This window comes from Phacochoerus africanus, chromosome 7, assembly GCF_016906955.1.
Source record: "Phacochoerus africanus isolate WHEZ1 chromosome 7, ROS_Pafr_v1, whole genome shotgun sequence".
NCBI classification, from domain to species: Eukaryota; Metazoa; Chordata; class Mammalia; order Artiodactyla; family Suidae; genus Phacochoerus; species Phacochoerus africanus.
Window position 1 is genome coordinate 32,988,521 of NC_062550.1, and position 20,565 is coordinate 33,009,085.

General features: G+C 41.9%; 1 protein-coding gene across 6 annotated transcripts in view; it reads left to right on the plus strand.

Annotated features, from left to right (window-relative positions):
* The window catches only part of TBC1D30 (TBC1 domain family member 30), a 95,518-nt gene that overhangs the window by 51,513 nt on the left and 23,440 nt on the right, over nucleotides 1–20,565 (plus strand). For all 6 annotated transcript variants that reach the window (XM_047787128.1, XM_047787127.1, XM_047787129.1 and 3 more), the window contains 5 exons: nucleotides 1,530–1,655; nucleotides 3,546–3,731; nucleotides 10,616–10,784; nucleotides 13,780–13,948; nucleotides 19,858–19,963. In XM_047787128.1, coding sequence (XP_047643084.1) covers nucleotides 1,530–1,655; nucleotides 3,546–3,731; nucleotides 10,616–10,784; nucleotides 13,780–13,948; nucleotides 19,858–19,963 — 756 coding nt within the window. The remainder of the gene's footprint in view (nucleotides 1–1,529; nucleotides 1,656–3,545; nucleotides 3,732–10,615; nucleotides 10,785–13,779; nucleotides 13,949–19,857; nucleotides 19,964–20,565) is intronic.

Genomic DNA, 20,565 nt, shown 5'->3' on the forward strand with positions numbered 1-20,565 from the left:
GGCTCAGATCTGGCACTGCTGTGGCTGTGGTGTAGGCCGGCAGCTGTAGCTCTGATTGGACCCCTAGCCTGGGAACCTCTGTATGCCACGGGTGTGGCCTTAAAAAGCAAACAACAACAACAACAACAAACTCTGCGTTATGAAACAGCTTTTCAGGATAAGGTAATGAAAGCAATAAGAATATCTGGAGACTCCTTCATTTTTCAATTTTTTTTTTTGCATTTTTTTTTATGGCCGCACCCATGGCCTATGGGGCTTCCCAGGCTAGGGGTTGAATCGGAGCTACGGCTGCTGGCCTATGCCACAGCTGCAGCAGTGTGGGTTCAGAGTGGTATCTGCAGCCTACACCACAGCTCATAGCAATGCCAGATCCTTAACTCACTGAGCAAGGCCAGGGATTGAACCCACATCCTCATGGATTCTAATTGGGTTTGTTAACTGCTGAGCTACACGGTAACTCCCTCCAGTGTCTCCTTTAAAAAAGTTATTCATTATGAGAACCCATCTGTCAGTTTTTTGTGTGTGTGAAAGAGGGATGATTTAAAGGCAGAGGCCAGGGAGTTCCCATTGTGGCTAGGTGGGTTAAGAAGCCAACATGGTACTGGAGAGGATGCAGGTTCCATCCCTGGCCTCGCTCAGTGGGTTCCAGGATCTGTCGTTGCTGCAAAATGCAGCGTAGGTCACAGATGCAGCTCAGATCTTGTGTTGCTGTGGCTGTGGCGTAGTCTCCAGTTGCAGCTCCTATTTGACCCCTGGCCTGGGAACTTCCGTATGCCATAGGTGTGGCTGTGGGGGAAAAAAAAAAAAAGGCAACAGAGACCTTTTTTTCTACTCTCTGGTGGAAAAAAGGCCAGTCTCTACGAGTGACCAGGTAGCTCTTGCCCAACCATAGAGAGCAGTTCAAAGCCAAGTGTAACAAGCTCACAAGATAATATAGCTATTCTAATGAACTGAAATAAAATTTGAAAATCATTTTTGTTTTCTTAACAGTATCCCTTGTGGCTGGATCATTGCCTGATATCTAGTGGGAGCTCAATACATATTCATTGAAAGAAAAAATGAAAATTCCTAATTGGTGCTGTTTAGTACAGCAGATATTTCAATGAGATTCTTAGAGATCTCTACATGTGAACTCTATCTGGTCTAGGAATAGCTGTCATTTTCTTATTGGATGCAGTCACTGTTTCCTAATAAAGAAAGCTGAGGAGTTCCTGATGTGTCTCAGTGGTTAGAGAATCCAGCTGGGAACCATGAGGTTGCAGGTTTGATCCCTGGCCTTGCTCAGTGGGTTAAGGATCTGGTGTGGCCGTGAGCTGTGATGTACGTGGCAGACTCGGCTCAGATCTCTTGTTGCTGTGGCTCTGGCGTAGGCCAGTGGCTACAGCTCTGATTGGACCCCTAGCCTGGAAACCTCCATATGCCACGGGTGCGGCCCTAGAAAAGACAAAAAAAAAAAAAAGAAAGAAAAAAAGAAAAAAAAGATGAAATTATGTCTTTTACTTTATCATTCTTCTTTCTTAATATTTCAGGTTTGGTTGACCTTGGCAGATCATTATTTGCACAGTATAGCCATTGACTGGGACAAAACCATGCGCTTCACTTTCAATGAAAGGAGTAATCCGGATGATGACTCCATGGGGATTCAGATAGTCAAGGTAATGCTCCTGAGTTTGGCCTATTGTCCTAAGTTAGAAGGAAGAGTCTAAGGGCCACGTGTTTCCTGGACAGAGGATCAAGCCTTATTGTTTAAATGCCTGTGTATTTCCTGCGTCCTAATTTCCTTGTTAACAGCTTTTTAATGAAGAACTTGATGATGCCTTTTCTTCATAAATTTGTATGTTATGAGTAAGAAGAAAATGTTTCCATTCATATTCAACTTAGTTATCTTGCTCACACAATAGGAAATTGAAATTCCTTTTTTTTTTTCTTTTAGCATTGGTCAGTTCTTTTGTAACTGGATTTTACATAAAAGTCACTGAGAAATTTAAAGTTAAGTCTATTTCATGTTAGAATAATAGGGTGCTTATTAGGGTTTTGATAATTCTTAGCTGTCAGTTTATGAAGATAGTTAGATTGGTGGGTCTACTTTAAACTGGATAGGTCAAGTGTTCAAGACAGCTATGGAGGCAGCTGTGGCTTGCCTACCTGGATTTGTTGATTAGAGCCTGCTGCCAAAACCCAGGGATGCTGATTTGATTTAATCCATTATTATTCTCTTACATAAGCCTCTAGAACATATTTTTATTTTATATGAGTATATTATGTGTGATGCTAAGCTGAGGTTTTAAAAGGAAAGTTGTTTCATCTAAATTTTGGCCACCAAAAGATGGCTAATGTTTTGGGCAGATTTGGAGATATTTTTTTCAGGAGAAAGTACTAACTAAAAGGAGCTTTTTTCTCATCTAACTTCGTCTGTGTTAGACAAATGCCAAAAAAAGTACGGAATTTTATATTGTGTGCTTGAAAAACCTTTGCATTATCCACACATGTGCTGTTTTTTTAAATTTGTTTCTTGGAGATGAAGTATTCCACATTAGAAATATTTTCTTTCTAAGTTGTGAATTAAGGCAATGCACATTTTATAATAATCATGTTATTAAGAGTCTTTTTTTTCATGAAGTGAATATATTGATAAAATGACTTCAGTTCCTGAAAACAGTCTCTGCTTGCTAATTAAATTATAGATATTGCCCTCATTAAATATTAAAGCATAGCAAGTATATCTGTCCTTTTTATACAAATTTATAAAAAACAACTTGGACAAAATGATTTTTCTGTCCATTTACAGTGCAGGTTGTATTTTTAAATTATTTTCATTTTGCTCCTTAATTGAAGTTTTGATAGCTAAACATTATATGTTTTTATAGAAAGGAATAATGTTAGCATCTCTCATATATGTGTTGAAATGACTTGTTTTATTTGAGATGTATTATTAAAATAAACTGTCAATTTATATGCAATTACAATGCAATTTTTGTTAATTCTGAGTCCCTTTTTGTGTTAACTCTGGAAACACTTTAGGTAGAAAATTTGCCGGACTGAAATTCTTCTTGAAAATTTCCTCAGCATATTAGAAAACTTAAAAAAAAAAAAAGCTTTAGTCCTTGTAAAACTACCTAAATTGCATATACATTTTTGGAAACTGAAATCCATGTTGATAATCTAACTGTTCTTAATAATGAGGCAAAGAAATAACTAAAGGTTTTTTTTTTTTTTTCTTTTTACGGCCGCATGTGCGGCATATAGAAGTTCCCAGGCTAGGGGTCAAATTGAAGCCCCAACTGCCATCCTACACCATAGACAAGGCAACACCAGATCCCAGGCCGCATCTGCCACTGATGCCACAGCTTGTGGCAATGCTGGATCCTTAACCCACTGAGTGAGGCCAGGGATCAAACCTGCATCCTCATACTTACTATGTCACGTTCTTAACCTGCTGAGCCACAGCAGAAACTCCAAGGTGTTTTTTGTTTGTTTGTTTTGGTGGTTTTTTTTAGAGATCATAAGGACTTATTTAAAAAAGTATTGTTTCCCTCTCATTTTAGGATCTTCACCGCACAGGCTGCAGTTCTTACTGTGGCCAGGAGGCTGAGCAGGACAGGGTTGTGTTGAAGCGGGTTCTGCTGGCCTACGCCCGATGGAACAAGAATGTTGGATATTGCCAAGGCTTTAACATCCTGGCTGCACTAATCCTGGAAGTGGTGGAAGGCAACGAAGGGGATGCTCTGAAAGTGAGTATCAGGCTCTGAAGAAGGCAACCGAAATTCTTCATAGAGTGAAATATTGGAACAGTAATTTCTCTTCCCTGGTGCCCCACCTCCTTCCAAGGTATTTACTACATTTTCTAATTACTCGTGATACCATGTGCTGGAGGTTAAAGCCTGGTCACATGACAGACTCATGTAGCTGTCACATTTGAGGAGAATTAAGTTTTTAGTCTCCCTTTTGAGACATCATGTATTTTTTTTTTTTTTTGGCCATGCCCATGGCATGTGGAAGTTCCTGGGCCAGGGACTGAACCTGCACCAGAGCAGCAACCTGAGCTGCTGCAGGGACAATGCCAGATCCTTACTCCACTGAATCACAAGGGAACTCCAGTGACATCATATTTTTAAAGCAAATGAAATACTAATTGTGCTGATTATCTGGTACTGCATAACAAATTAGTTGTTTCAAAGAGCAGATGTGTTTTACTGCACAGTTTCTTTTTTCCTTTTTTTTTTTGGTCTTTTTGTCTTTTTTTTTGCCTTTTCTAGGGCCTTTCCCGAGGCATGTGGAGGTTCCCAGGCTAGGGGTCCAATCTGAGCTGTAGCTGCTGGCCTACACTATAGCCACAGCCACGCAGGATCTGAGCCGCATCTGCAACCTACACCACAGCTCACGGCAATGCTGGATCCTTAACCCCCTGAGCAAGGCCAGGGACCGAACCTGCAACCTCATGGTTCCTAGTCAGGTTTGTTAACCAATGCGCCACGACGGAAGCTCCTCCTCACAGTTTCTTTGAGTCAGGAATCTGGGCGCAGCTTAGCCAGCTCAGAGTCCCATCGTTGTGGCCTTCAAACTCTTGGCTGAGGCTTTAGTCTCATTTGAAGGCTTGTTTGAGTGGGGAGAGTATTCACTTCCAACTTCACTCATATGGTTGTTGGCAGGATTTAATTCCTCACAGGTTGTTGGACGGAGGGTCTCAGTTTCTTGCTGGCTATTGGCTGGAGGCCTTTTTCATTTCTTTGCTATGTGGGTCTCTGCATTTATAGCATGGTGGCTGGCATCCGTCAGAATGAGCAAGAGAGTAGAGGAGAATGAACAAGGCAGATGAGATGATGTTACAGATATGCAGCAGAAGCAACGTTCCATCATCTTTACTATGTTTTATTTATTAGAAGCCAGTCATAAGATCCAACTAATATTCAAGGGGAAGAGCTTGGAGCACCAGGAGGTTGCATCACACATAAACTGCCTTATTTGTTAGGCTTAATTCTGGTTAGATCTTCCCTTTCTTTCTTTCTTTCTTTCGGGCTGCACCCTCGGCATGTGGAGGTTCCCATGCTAGGGGTCAAATTGGAGCTACAGTTGCCTAAGCCACAGCCACATCAATGCAGGATCCGAGCCGTGTCCTCCACCGACACCACTGCTCATGGCAACGCCAGATCCTTGACCCACTGAGCAAGGCCAGGGATCAAACTCACAACCTCATGGTTCCTAGTCGGATTCTTTTCCACTGCGCCATGACAGGAACTCCATGCTTGGATCTTCTCAATAGGTTGCTTTACTCTTTCATCTCTGGGTGAGGTATGGAGGAAATAATGCTGAGAGTGAATGTCTCTGATGGAGAAGAATTCTGGAAGTGAATTATATTTATTGTCTTTTTTCCCCCTTTATTTTTATGGCCACATGTGCAGCATATGGAAGTTCCTGGACTAGGGGTTGAGTTGGAGCTGCAGCTGCTGGCCTACACCACAGCCAGAGCCACACCAGATCCCAGCCGCATATGCGACCTCTGCTGCAGCTTGCAGCAACACCAGATCCTTAACCCACTGAATGAGGCTAGGGATCGAACCTGCATCCTCACAGATGCTATGTCAGGTTCTTAACTCGCTGAGCCACAGTGGGAACTCTGTATTTATTATCTTTTAATCTTTAATGTCTAAGGCCTTCTTTTTTAGTTAAAAAAAATGCTTTGAGATGGGATGCTAGCCATTCAAACTTATAGGTCTCAATGTGACTCAGTGAGTCACCACAGATAGTCTGGATGAGAAATGAAGCATTTCATATGTGGAGATGGCCACTGCCTTATTTGCTTGGGGTAATGTGGAGTTGCTAATTTGTGTTTGAACCCTGAAACTGCTGTTGATTGCAATGCTTTGCAATGGATGGGTTGAATCCTTCCTCTTTGTATTCAAGACACTCCCCCAGCCTCCAATTCTATTTGATCGTGGTGAATACCTTAGTGATATTCTCAATCACTCACTAATGTCATGTGGAAAAATAAACACGTTTTTCTTCTGGTTTTCTACACATCATGGTGGAATTAATTGTAAATCCAACCTGACATGATTTAAATCTGTATTCACCCTCTCTCTTTTTCCATTCATGTGTTTAAGGAAATAGCTTTGAAGCTCCTTGTTCATCAAATAGGCAGGGGTGGGGGAGGGAGGCAGAGACAAATCCAGCACATGAGTTTAAAACATTTTTTTTATTAAAAAGCAATTTTGTTTACTCAGTCTGTCAGCTTTAGTTGGGTTTTTTTCAGATGTAATTTGTATGACTATAAAATGAGAACTCTTCAGTTGAAAAGTTGGAATAAACAGTTCAGTCTGGAGAGTGGGGTACAGGCTTTGGGGAAGGACATATACATGCCAATCAAATCATGAAATTTCAGTGATACTTGAGAAACTAAAAATTCACATAAAAAGAGGGATTAGGAGTTCCCATCGTGGCTCAGTGGTTAACGAGCCCAACTAGCATCCATGAGGATGTGGGTTCAATCCCTGGCCTTGCTCAGTGGGTTAAGGATCTGGCATTGCTGTGTGCTGTGGTGTAGTTTGCAGATGTGGCTCAGATCCTGCCTTGCTGTGGCTGTGGTGTAGGCCGGTGGCTACAGCTCTAATTGGACCCCTAGCCTGGGAACCTCTAAATGCCTCAGGTATGGCCCTAAAAATAAAATACAAAAAAAAAAAAGGGATTAGACAAAGCTGAGACACTGAGTATATTTCTGTCTCTAAGAAAATGAACTCTGGGATGAAATGACATTATCGTCATTTAGGAATCTTGTGGTTAGACAATTAATATGCAGAGGAAGACTGGGTTCATGAAGACACTTCCAGTGCAAAGGAAAATATTGGATGTCAGTGCTTTTCCAGCAACTCTTTGGCCTCTGCAAGTTGTAATGATTAGAGAAATAAGTAGTTTATCAGAAATAGGGAAACCATCTTCCCTGCTTTTTTGCATTTATTGTTTTTTTTTAGTAACTGTTTTGTTTTAAACTATTAGTTAAAAATTTGAAGCTTCCCCGTTGCTTTTCTATTTAATTAATTGATTTATGTATGTATGTTTTTTTAGGGCCACACCACGGCATATGGAAGTTCCCAGGCTAGTGGTTGAATCAGAGCTGCAGCTGCTGGTCTATGCCACCACCACAGCAACTTGGGATCCAAGATGCATCTGTAGCCTCTACCAAAGTTTTAGGCAATGCTGGATCCTTAACCCACTGATTGAGGCCAGGGGTGGATCCTGCGTCCTCATGGATACTAGTCAGATTTGTTTCCTCTGAGCCATGATGGGAATTCCAATATGGCCTTTCACATTGGCTTCTTTCACTTAGTAATATGCATTTACAGTCTCTCCAGGTCTCTTCATGGCCTGAGAGTATCATTCTTTTTAGTGATGAACAATATTCCATTATCCGGGCCTCCTGGAGGACATCTTGGTTGCTTCCAAGTTTTGGCAATTATGAATAAAGCTGCTGTAAAAATCTGCATGCAGGTTTTTGTGTGGATATAAGTTTTCAGCTCCATTGGGTAAATAGTGAGGAGTGCAATTGTGGTACGAGTGTGTTTTGTTTTGTGAAAACAAAAACAAAAACTGTCAAACTGTCTTCCAAAGTGACTATGTCATTTTGCATTCCTACCAGCAAAATCTGAGAGTTTTTGTTACTTGCTCCACATCCTTGTCGGCATTTGGTGTTGTCAGTATTCCACATTTTGGCCATTGTAACAAGCGTATAGTGGTATCTCGCTGTTTTCGTTTGAATTTCTCTGATGACATATGATGTGGAATATCTTGTCATATGCTTATTTGCCATCTGTATAGCTTCTTTGGTGAGGTGTCTGTTAAGGTCTTTGGTCCATTTTTTAAATCGGGTTATTTTCTTAATGTTGAATTTTAAGAGTTCTTTGTATATTTGAGGTGACAGTCCTTTGTTGGATGTATCTATTCAAATATTTTCTACCAGTCTGTGACTTGTTTTCTAATCTTTCTGACAGTGTCTTTCACAGAGTAGAAGTTTTTAATTTTAATGAAGTCTAGCCTACCAAGGATTTCTTTTATGGTTGTGTCTTTGGTATTGTATTGGAAAAGTCATTCCTGGAGTTCCCGTCATGGCTCAGTGGTGAATGAATCCAACTAGGAACCATGAGGTTATGGGTTCGATCCCTGGCCTCACTCAGTGGGTTAATGATCCGGTGTTGCCGTGAGCTGTGGTGTAGGTTACAGATGTAGCTCAGATCTGGCATTGATGTGGCTGTAGCTCCAATTAGACCCCTAGCCTGGGAACCTCCATATGCCATGGGTGCGGCCCTAGAAAAGACAAAAAGACAAAAAAAAAAAAATCATCCCCATATAGGCTATGTTATCTCCTAGGAGTTTTGTTGTATTAGGTTTTACCTTTAGATCTATGATCCCTTTTGGGTTACTTTTGGTGGAGGGTATAGTGTTTTTTCTGGCCCCATTTATTGAAGAGACCGTCTTTGTTCTCTTGCCATTATTTACCTTTTTTTTTTTTCCCCCTTTTTTGGCCACCCCACGACATACGGACTTCCCAGGCCAGGGATCACATCTGAGCCACCTATGCTGCAGCATGTGGCAACTCTGGGTCCTTAACCCACTCTGCTGGGCTGGGGATTGAACTGGTGTCCCAGTGCTGCAGATGTTGCTGATCCCTTTGCACCACAGCAGGAACTCCTATCCTGTTTTTTTCTAATTGAATGTTTGGTCTTTGAAATATAGTAGTAGGTATAGAGTGACAGCTGACGTAAAACATAGCTGGCTTTTATGTCTTATGTTAGATGTTGAGATGCCTTTGGACAGATGCATTTCATTATGTCACGAGAATTACTGTGATAATTGGAATTTTTTCTTGTTTTCTTGTAATTTTGAGGAATTGTAGTTGCTTCATAAAAACTTATAAATTCATTTATATAATTCAGAAAAATCTCTCATATTCTATAACTTATTCTAGATGGGAAGTGCAGAAATAGAATGTTACTTTTAAATTTTGTTCTCATGGCAGTTCCCATCGTGGTGCAGTGGAGACGAATCCGACTAGGAACCATGAGGTTTTGGGTTTGATCCCTGGCCTTGCTCAGTGGGTTAAGGATTCTGTGTGGCCGTGAGCTGTGGTATAGTTCACAGATGTGGCTTGGATCTGGCGTTGCTGTGGCTAGGGGTCTATCTGATTAGACCCCTAGCCTGGGAACCTCTGTATGCTGCTGATGTGGCCCTAAAAAGACAACAAAATAAAAAATAAAAAATAAATAAATTTTGCTCTCATGATCCTATCAATCCCTCTTCTTTCTGGTAGAACATGAGGTCCCTGATAGGACCTTCTGCTCTGCTGAAGATCTCCTCTCCCTCCTCTGCTGGCCTGCTTCCCTCCAGGACTTCCTCCCTTCACACAGGCTGAGTCTACTCCTTTGATTGCTAAGTTCCTATTCCCAGGGTGATGATACAATTACCTGGTCAATTCTATCCTTGTCAAAGGAGGCTAACGTGGCTCCCCGGGCCTGTTCAGTCCTGTAATAAAGGCCTCAGAGGAGGCCTTTTTGAGAGTATGTCCCCATCCTTATTGACTTACTCAAAACCATGACCCTGAAAGTAGAAGTTGCAAGCAAAGGATGAGGGAAAAACGGGCCCTTGGTAGATCTGGGAGATCATATATATATACACATACATATACATATATATATATATTTTTTTTTTTTTGAAAACAGTGCTTTGTGATATGCTGAAAACTGAAATGTGAGATGGCTACTTCTTCGTCAATGCACATTTTGCTCTTTCTGTGCTCTGGGGAGTGCCGATTCAACCCCTACCCTGGGAACTTCCATATGCTGCAGGTGTGGCCCTAAAAGACAAAAAAGAAAGTCCAGAACATTTGGTGCTGATGCTTGTAAAGGATAGTTTGCTTTGGCTAACTGCATTTTACCCATTTGATTATGTCCTATGTAGGACATGTTAGTATATAGTATTTTTTTAAATAAGAAGAATCTTTATTGCTGGTAGTTCCCATTGTGACGCAGTGGAAACGAATCCAACTAGTATCCATGAGGATGAGGGTTCGATCCCTGGCCTCACTTAGTGGTTCGGGATCTGGTATTGCTGTGAGCTGTTGTGTAGGTTGCAGACGTGGCTCACATCCCATGGTGCTGTGACTATGGTGTAGGCCTGCAGTTGCAGCTCCAATTCGACCCCTAGCCTGGGAACTTCCACATGTTGCAGGTGTGGCCCTAAAGAAAAAAAGCAAAAAAAAAATATTACTAAAAAATGCTAACCATAATCTGAGTCTTCAGTGAGTCATAGTAGTAATTCAAAGATAGCTACCTGATCATGGGTCACCACGATACATATAATAATAATGAAAAAGTTTGAAATACTGTGAGAATTACCAAAATATGACAGAGACACAGAGTGAGCAAATGGTATTGGCTAAATAGCTCAGCTAGACATGCTCAACTTGGGGTTAGCATAAACCTTCCATTTGTTAAAAAAAAAAAAAAAAAAGAAATCCTGCAATATGTGCAAAGTGCCATAAAACAGGGTTTGCCTGCACAGGGAAACTTGGTTTAAACCGAGTATACCGGTTTTTATGAAGCAGTCTTATTCTTTATTTTTTCTTCAGATTATGATTTACCTTATTGACAAGGTACTTCCTGAAAGCTATTTTGTCAACAATCTCCGGGCCCTGTCTGTAGATATGGCTGTCTTCCGAGACCTCTTGAGACTGAAGCTACCTGAATTATCTCAGCACCTGGATACCCTTCAGAGGACTGCAAACAAGGAAAGTGGAGGTAGTGATGATTCAGTGCCTTGAATGGAAATTGAATATGTTTTCAGATGTTTCGCTCTCTTTTTTTTTTTTCTTTTTTAGGGCTGCACCTGTGGCATGTGGACATTCCCAGGCCAGGGGTTGAATCAGAGCTGCAGCTGCCAGCCTACACTGCAGCCACAGCAACTCAGGATCCGAGCCTCATCTGTGACTTACGCTGGATCCTTAACCCACTGAGTGAGGCCAGGCTTCGAACCTGTATCCTCACGGACACTAGTTGGCTTCTTAATCTGCTGAGCCACAATGGAAGCGCCTCAGATGTTTCTCTTGGTGAGAGTTTGGTGTGAGGAAATAGATGTATGGAGAACAAAAACAAAACTAAAAACAAAAACAAAAAGCAGAGGGCCACAGGAGTTCCCCTTGCGGCTCAGCAATACCCGACTGGTATCCATGAGGATGTGGGTTTTATGCCTGGCCTCAATCAGCGCGTTAATGATCTGGCGTTGCCATGAGCTGTGGTGTACGTCACAGATGCAGCTTGGATCTGGCATTGCTGTGGCTGTGGTGTAGGCTGGCAGCTGTAGCTCCATTTCGACTCCTAGCCTAGGAACCTCCATATGCCTAGGGTGAGGCCTTAAAAAAGACAAACAAATCCCCAAAGCAAAACAAAGCAACAAACAAACAGAGGGCCACATGTTGAACCTCTAATTGCTTATGGTTAGAAAGTCAGTTAGGAACCTATTACTTCACCAGTACTGCATCAACAACTATATATTGTACTCTAGGTAAAGAACAGTATCCATGTCTGGCCATCTAGTTAAACGGCTCTAAGTTGACTCCAAAACTATAGGAGTTCTTTAAAACTGAGCTACAGGTACAGTTTGGCACAGACTGAACCCTTGAGGTTACGGAAAATGGAATATGTGTTTTCATAAAGTCGTAAGAGATAAAAGCAGTCTTTTGGATTGAGATGTTTAATGCTGCTTTTATTCATGCATGCAAAGGGTATCTAGATTTACTTGAAATGAAGGGGCCAGTTCTTGCTGGAGAAGGGCTCCTTTGGATCTCCAGGTGGAACTTGAGTCCCCAGGGAAGGGACTGGGTTGAGTGGGGTGGCGATAGGTGACTCTGCAGGTAGCTCTGGGTCTCCACCGTCCAGTCGGCTTGCCCAAGCATCTGAGTTCATAGCTGTCATTATACCCACTGCCTGCACTTCCCCAGCTATGCGCAGATTACCAGAAATAGAAAATCAGAAGTTTGTTATGTTTCCTTTAAATGATTGCCAGTTCCCGACCCATGCATCCTAAATTTGGGAAAATATGAAAGGATTTTGAGGACTTAATCTATAATTAAAATATACGGGAAATTGTAGTCATACCTGAATGTCTCTAAGCATTTCCTTTTAAGTCACTTGAATAATCCTGTGTAATTTGGCTGTGCAGTATGTGCACTGAAGGGGATTTCATAAAACTTCCCATGAGACCAAACTTTTCTGTCCATATGCTTTACTGGGCTCCAGATTTCCCTCAAGTGCCCTGTATTTGCCAAAGTAGTGACTTCAGATTCTTTCTGGTCTGTGAACAAAGATAGTCCATTGTTCATAGGTAAGAAGGAAGAAATGAATGCGGGAGAACAGATCTCTTTTGTATTTGGGCAAATGCACCTTCTGACTGTAACTGGGGCGGAGGGGTGATTAGCCCAAATATCTAAATTTTTATATTTCATTAAAATACACTTATGCCATCATAAGGAAATGGAGGGGACTCTGTTTTGTTAGTGAATTAAAAACATTTCAAAGTAAGCTGGGTCCCAGATCTTTAAAACTGGGTAAAGTTTAGTTACAACTATTTTAAAATTTCATTTTGCTGCTTGATTCCAAATATTTGGGGATTTTCCAGCTTTTTTTTTTTTTTTTCCAAATACTATTTAGGGCTGCACCCACAGCATATGGAATTTCCCAGGCTAGGTAGGGGTCGAATTCGAGCTACAGCTGCAAGCCTACATCCCAGCTGCAGCAGCAGGATCCGAGCTGCATCTGTGACCTACACCACAGCTCACAGCAATGCCGGATCCTTAACCCACTGAACAAGGCTAGGGATAGAACCCATGTCCTCATGGATACTAGTCAGATTCGTTTCTACTAGGCCACAATTGGAACTCTCCTAGCTTGCTTGCCTTCTCTCTCTCTCTTTTGTCTTTTTAGGGCCTCACCCGCCACATATGGAGGTTCCCAGGCCAGGGGTCGAATTGGAGCTGCAGCCACTGGTCTATGCTACAGCCACAGCAAGGCAGGATCAGAGCCTTGTCTGCAACCTACATCACAGCTCATGGCAACGCTGGACCCTTAACCCACTGAGCGAGGCCAGGAATCGAACCCATGTCCTCATGGATGTTAGTTGGGTTCATTAACCGCTGAGCCACAGTGGGAACTCCTCTCTTTTTTGGCTGCCCTGTGGAGTTCCGGGGCCAGGGATCAGATCCCAGCCACAGTTGTGGCAGTGCCGGATCCTTTAATCCACTATGCCAGGTCCGGGATTGAACCTGTGTCCTGGCACTGCAGAGACACTGCTGATCCCATTGTGGCACAGTGGGAACTCCCCAGCCTTGTTTCTGTTACTGATTTCTGGTTTAATTCCATTGTGCTCGAAAACTATGTATGAAGTAAGAAGCATACAAGTAATTGCTAATGAGCAATTCTCTTTTTATCAGCAGCATTGGAATAAAAGTAGGCTTTAGGAGATTTTGAAAAAAATCAGCTTTTGACTTTGAGAGGTTAAAAATCCTTTCTTTTTATCCTGTTGTTGGTAAGGAAAACATTTTCCTTAATTTTCAGCACCCCACAATAGGTGGAACAAAAGTACGTTTAGGTTAAGCTTGCTGAAATATAAAGAATTTGTGAAAGAGATCAGTCAGGAAATATAACGTACTTGGGTGGACCTGGGAGACTGAAAGAGGGTATCTTTATGCCTTGCCCACCATTGATTTTGAAGAAATGCAGAGGGTTTATTTTATTTCAGGTGGATATGAGCCTCCACTTACCAATGTCTTCACGATGCAGTGGTTTCTGACTCTCTTCGCGACGTGCCTCCCTAACCAAACAGTTTTGAAGATTTGGGATTCAGTCTTCTTTGAAGGTTCAGAAATCATCCTAAGGGTGTCGCTGGCCATCTGGGCGAAACTGGGAGAGTAAGTGACTTCCCCTCCTGTCCTGTTCTGTGGTGGTGAGAGCCCTATGCCCTTTTTATGCTCTGACATGTAAAGCATTGATAATTGAAGTGTGAGGAGGAAAGAGAAAGTTGTGAGCTCTGTGCAGTTGCTTTCCCCTTCTGAACTCTCAGCTGGCTCTTCGGTGAATATTAGGGCAGGTGGAATCTATATCAGAGAAGGGGGCAGGCTGTTTCGGGCCTGTAGGTCTCCTCCTGCTCAGTGCTGACATCCTGGCTGGTCCACACTGTCAGCATTTTTCCTGACACTGGTTGGGGAGAGGGAGGGAGAGGGGGGTTGGGGGGAAGGGGAACTGGCAGATCTGAAGAGGACTGGGTGGATCTGTTGGTTAAGACTGCAATTTGGCTTATCTTTGAATCATTATATTTTATTTTGTTCTGCCTTTCAGGGCTGTGATAAAGTCAAATGAAATACTGTGTATAAGGGTGTCCAGCACGGTGCTTGGTACCTAGTCAATGATAGAATACACAGAACTTCTTTCCTTTCATCAAGAGTTAATTCTGTGTTGGGAGTTCCCATTGTGGCTCAGTGGTAGCCAAACCCAACTAGTATCCATGAGGATGCGGGTTCGATCCCCGGCCTTGCTCAATGGGTTAAGGATCTGGCGTGGCTGTGAACTGCAGTGTAGGCTACAGATGTGGCTCAGATCTGGCATTGCTGTGGCTGTGGTGTAGGCTGGAAGCTGTAGCTCGATTTGACCCCTAGCCTGGGAACTTCCATATGCCTTGGGTAAGGTCCTAAAAAGGAAAAAAAAAAAAAAAAAGTTAATTCTGCTTTGAAATTCATTACTACCAAACAGATTTTATTTACATTCTTTACTAGTAGCAGAGCTGAAAAAAAAAAACTAGGGTATTTTCACCCTTCTCTAATATTTTATGACTCTTACATTAAAATTCCACCTTTTGTGTAATGGAAGAGACATCCGGATGAAATCATTAAGTGAAGATGCAGAGAAGTTTTTAATGTTTCTTTTCTTGAGCTATAAATGACTTGAGTGGGTACCCACAGACATGTCAGAAAACTTATAAATCACTGCCAGTGTTTTATTTAGAAAACCTTTTATTTTTTGCCATTTTATTTATGATAAATTGTTTCCTGGGAGACTTGGAGCATTTTTTACTTTTTAATAAGATTCACCAACTATCATTTCAGGGATTTAAAAAAAGTCATTATTGTGTAGAAGTATTTTTTATTTGTTTTTTTTTGTTTGTTTGTTTTTTGTTTTTGGCTTTTGTCTTTTTAGGGCCGCATCCACAGCATATGGAGGTTCCCAGGCTAGGGGTCTAATTGGAAATGTAGCTGCTGGCCTACACCACAGCCACAGAAACATGGGATCCGAGCCACACCTGTGACCTACACCACAGCCCCCAGTAACGCCGGATCCATAACCCACTGAGCAAGGCCAGGGATCGAACCCGCAACCTCACTGTTCCTAGTCGAATTCATTTCCACCATGCCATGATGGGAACTCCTATTTTTAATACATTTTTGAATTTTTAATGATTTTCATTTTTTCCATTATGGTTGGTTTATAGTGTTCTGTCAATTTCTACTGTACAGAAAAGTGACCAAGTCACACACATATATATATTCTTTTTCTCACATTATCCTCCATCATGTTCCATCATAAATGACTAGATATAATTCCCTGTGCTATACAGCAGGATCTCATTGCTTATCCACTCCAAATGCAATAGTTTGCATCTATTAACCCCAGACTCCCAGTCCATCCTATTCCTTCCCCATTTCCCTTGGCAACCACAAGTCTATTCTCTAAGTCCATGAGCTTCTTTTCAGTGGAAAGGTTCATTTGTGCCATATAGTAGATTCCAGATATAAGTGATATCATATGGTATTTGTCTTTCTCTTTCTGACTGACTTCACTCAGGATGAGAGCCTCTAGTTCCATCCATGTTGCTGCAAATGGCATTCTTTTGTTCCTTTTTTATGGCTGAGTAGTATTCCATTGTGTATACACATCACATCTTCTTAATCTATTCATATGTTGATGTACATCTAGGTTGTTTCCATGTCTTGGCTATTGTGAATAGAGCTGCAATGAACATGCGGGTGTATATGTATTTTTTAAGGAAAATTTTGTCTGGATATATGACCCAAGTATGGGATTGCTGGGTCATATGGTAGGTCTATATATAGTTTTCTAAGTTACCTCCATACTGTTTTTCCATGGTAGTTGTACCAATTTACATTCCCACCAACAGTGTAGGAGGGTTCCCATTTCTCCACACCCTCTCCAGCATTTGTTATTTGCTGACTTGTTAATGATGGCCATTCTGACTGGTGTGAGGTGGTACCTTATAGTAGTTTTGATTTGTATTTCTCTAATAATTAGTGTTGAGCATTTTTTCATGTGCCTGTTGACCATTGTCTGTCTTCTTTGGAGAAATGTCTATTCAGGTCTTTTGTCCATTTTTCAGTTGGGTTGTTGGGTGTTTTTTTTTGCTGTTGAGCTGTATAAGTTGTTTGCATATTTTAGACATTGAGCCCTTGTCAGTTTCATCATTTGAAACTATTTTCTCCCATACCATAGGTTGTCTTTTTGTTTTATGGTTTCCTTTGCTGTGCAAAATCTTGTCAGTTTGATTAGGTCCTGTGTGGAAGTATTTTTAAATGTCACATTGCTACCTCCTTTGCCTTTGTTTTATTGTGTATTACTTTTCCCTAGGCAAATAAATTCATCTGTGGGAGATTTTATTTTTGTGCTATTTACTTATCTCTTTACTTTCTTCCAACATCCACCTCTTTAGTCACGTATTTCCAACCTATTCTACACCTCATAAACTCCTTGATCTTTGATGGTTTCTCATCAAACACTATCATACTCTAACTGGCGTGATAATTACTAATAGGATTAAAATACTAAGGTGCGTTACTGTATGCTGACTCAGTTATAGTCTCCTTTTTATTAGTTCTTAATTATAAGGCAAGAGTTGAAAAGAGGTGCTTCTCGGAGTTCCTGGTATGGCTCAGAGGGTTAAGGATCCAACATAGCGTCTGTGAGGATACAGATCTGATCCCTGGCCTCACTCTGTGGAGTAAGGATCTGGCATTGCCACAAGCTGCTGCATAGGTTGCAGTTGCAGCTCAGATCCAGCATTGCTGTTGGGTGTGGTGAAGGCCGGCACCTAAAGCTCCTGTTCAACCTCCTATCCTGGAAACTTCCTTATGCCACAGGTGCGGCCATTAGAAAAAGAAAGGAAGGAAGGAAGGAAGGAAAGGGGTGGTTCTTATTTTATTCCCATCTATCTGTTATCTGTAGGATCAGCATTTATTCACAAGGTCATCCCAAGGATGTCCCACTGTTGAAATAATAAGAACTACACTTAAAAATCCAACCTTCATTGAGTGCTTGCAATGGATAGGTATTGTTCTAAGTACTGTAGATGTAAAATTAATTCATTTAGTCCTTACTATCATCCCTTGAGGTATGTACTCTTATCACCCCATTTTACAGATGTGGGCACTGAGGCACAGAGTAGTTAAGTCCATTGTCCTAAAGCATCCAGTTAGTAAGTGGAAAGGCCTGATTTTTTCAACCCCGGTACCCTGGCTGTATAATCTATGCTTTTGATAATGTGACTCTACTGATTGTAAGTGGCTCCCGTTGATAAAGTTCTGGGATCTATGAATCAGACTGATAGAATTTTAAATGTATTCTGAGTCTTGCTCAGTATAATTCTACATGTTTTGAGCATACAACTTGTGAAGCAAAGGTTTAAGGCAACCAGTACATAACATGAAGTATCTGTCTGAAGTATTACTTTAGGAGCTTTAAACGCATTACCTCATTTGATTCTCCCCACAACACTGTGAAGTAGGTAGGATATTCTCCCTGTTTTTGCAAGTGAGGAGAGTATCCCAGGACAGGTCATTAACTAGTTCAAGATCCCATAGCCAATGAGTAGCAGAGCTGGGACTTCATCCTGGATCTCTTTGACTCCAATTCCTGTAATCTTCCCCACAGACTTTCCACTGGAAAAATCATAAACAGCATACAGGTGATCTCCAGGTTATGTGTACCTGAGTAACATAGGGGCCTTCCACCTGGTTATCCAGGGGCCCCCTCCCTTCACTTTGCTTCTGCAATGTGAAATTTCCTCTCTGTACACACCAAGGGTACTTGCGGAACACGTAGGCTGTAGACCATCAGCTCAGCCCCACTGGCGTCTCTTGCACGTGGCCTTTCCTCTCTGATCTGGCTGCCTCAGCCCCCTCCCTCATTGCCCCCTGCCTGGCACTGTCCTTTCTGGCCTCTGCATTGTATCCCACACTTGCCATGCCACTTCCAGCGTGCCCTTGCCAAGGGCGCGGCTATTTCCACTCTCCCTACTAAAGGCTGTTCAGGGACTCCTGTCCTGAGGGGGCTCAGTGAGGCCTTTGCGATCTGCTGTCTGCATCTCTCTACCCTCCACTCTCGCCAGCTCCCCTGCCCTGGTCTGTGGACCTACACGCAGTTCCCCCGGTGAGGTCTGCTGTCTCTTGGATCCACATCTTAGGAATCCCTTTTCTTCTTTGTCGACTTGTAGAACATTTTTCCAAACTTCCCTAAGCATTATTTCTCTTCCTCACCCTTCACCGCAGGGTCAACGTAATCACTTTTTCATGTATACCCACATGCTTCTCTTTTCGAAATAACACTTCAACAGTTCATTTCACTTATTTATTTACATGATTGTGGCAGTGAGATTTGAACAGCACTGCGGAGCCTAAAGGTTTCCTGTTATCGTATATTTTTTTGGACAGCTCTGTGGAAATCTCCCAACACTGGCAGATGCCAGAGTATGTCTTAATGGTGGGCAAAGAGAGTTATATATATTATATATTCACATATTTGGCCTATATGAAGAATGCTGTAATAGATAAAACAAGTCCACAGTGCTCTTTGCTTTGGATTATTCCTTTTGCCCTCCCCTCCAGAAGAAGGATTAAAGTCTCACCTATCTCACAGGATGGCAAGTGACAGATTCTTTATTTACACGTTGAACCAAATGCAAGAAACAGAGTGTAATCGCCACCTTGCAGCAGTGTCCCGAGAAGGGCTGATAAAACTACTGTGAAAATATCCTGTGAACTGGTGCGACATGCAGATAAAGTTCTTGTATTTTCCATCTTTCAATTCTACCATGGTTTGGTTTCAGTCTATTGAGGATACTGCAGTTTCCAGATCAAGAGCACCAGATTCCTTGCAGGGGACCATTGTTCTTGGTACCCAATTTCCTAGTTATTATTTATCATCAGTGATGGATGTTCTGATGTGTAGATTGTGTCACTTGGAAACATTAAAGATGCCACAGATGGGGCTGAGTCTGGGGAGCAGTATAGCAAAGACAGGAACTCAACCTGAAATTAAGTACCTCTACGTTGCCCTTCGTATTTTTTTTTTTTTAATATTTCCTCTGCCTACAACAGGCTGTACTGTGAGTGTAGCCTAGGATTTTCTTTTTTTTTTTTTTTTACTTTTTGGGGCTGCAGGTGTGGCATATGGAAGTTCCCAGCCTAGGGGTTGAATCAGAGCTACAGCTTCCGGCCTACACCACAGCCACAGCAACGCTGGATCCAAGCCTCCATGCTGGAATCCAAGCCACGTCTGCAACCTACACTGCAGCTTGTGGTAATGCTGGATCCTTAACCCACTGAGTGAGGCCAGGGATTGAACCCACATCTTCATGGATAGTAGGTGGGTTTGTTTCTACTGAGCCATAATGGGAACTCTGGATTTTTATTTTAGTTGATTGCTAATTTGGTTGATTTGAAGGCAAGAGAAAAATGCAGCTTGTGCCTGCGGCACATATATAACAGACAGCGTAGGTGTCCTAAACAATTCCTTTTTCTGTCCTTTCTCTCTTCAGGCAGATAGAATGTTGTGAAACAGCAGATGAATTCTACAGCACCATGGGGCGCCTTACTCAGGAGATGCTGGAGAATGATCTTCTGGAAAGCCATGAACTCATGCAGGTGAGTGGGTAACATACCCTGCCTGCTCGGGGGAACCCAGTACCGTGGGAGCAAGCAGTGCCAGGGCAGCGGTCTTGAGAAATGTTTTTGTCCAGTCCTCAGATTTAGGTTTTCAAGGGACCAAGAGTCTATATATAATTTGATAAAAATGTGCATCACAAGGTAGGGAAGAAATGCATAATGGATATTTGTTACAGCTTTCATTCCAGCTGTGTTCTTAAGAATCATAAAGTATCACACAAAAATAAACCAAAAGAAACAAAAAAACTATCAGCACACCTCCCCCGTCTCACCACCATTCATGAAGTGCTTATCCTGAATCTGATACTTTAGCCTTAAAGGGAGACTTATGGGGTGAAATAATTATTTTGGGGAAGGGATTGTTGAGGGTAAAAAGGAGATTATTCTTTTTCTAAATTGTATTTGATTCACGGTGTCCTGTCAATTTCTGCTGTACAGTCAAGTGACCCAGTCATACATATAGAGGTGTGTGTGTGTGTGTGTGTATGCTGTCTATTATTTATGTGCCACGTATAAGCTGTGTTTTACACACACACACACACACACACACACACACACACACACACATTCTTTTAAAAGGG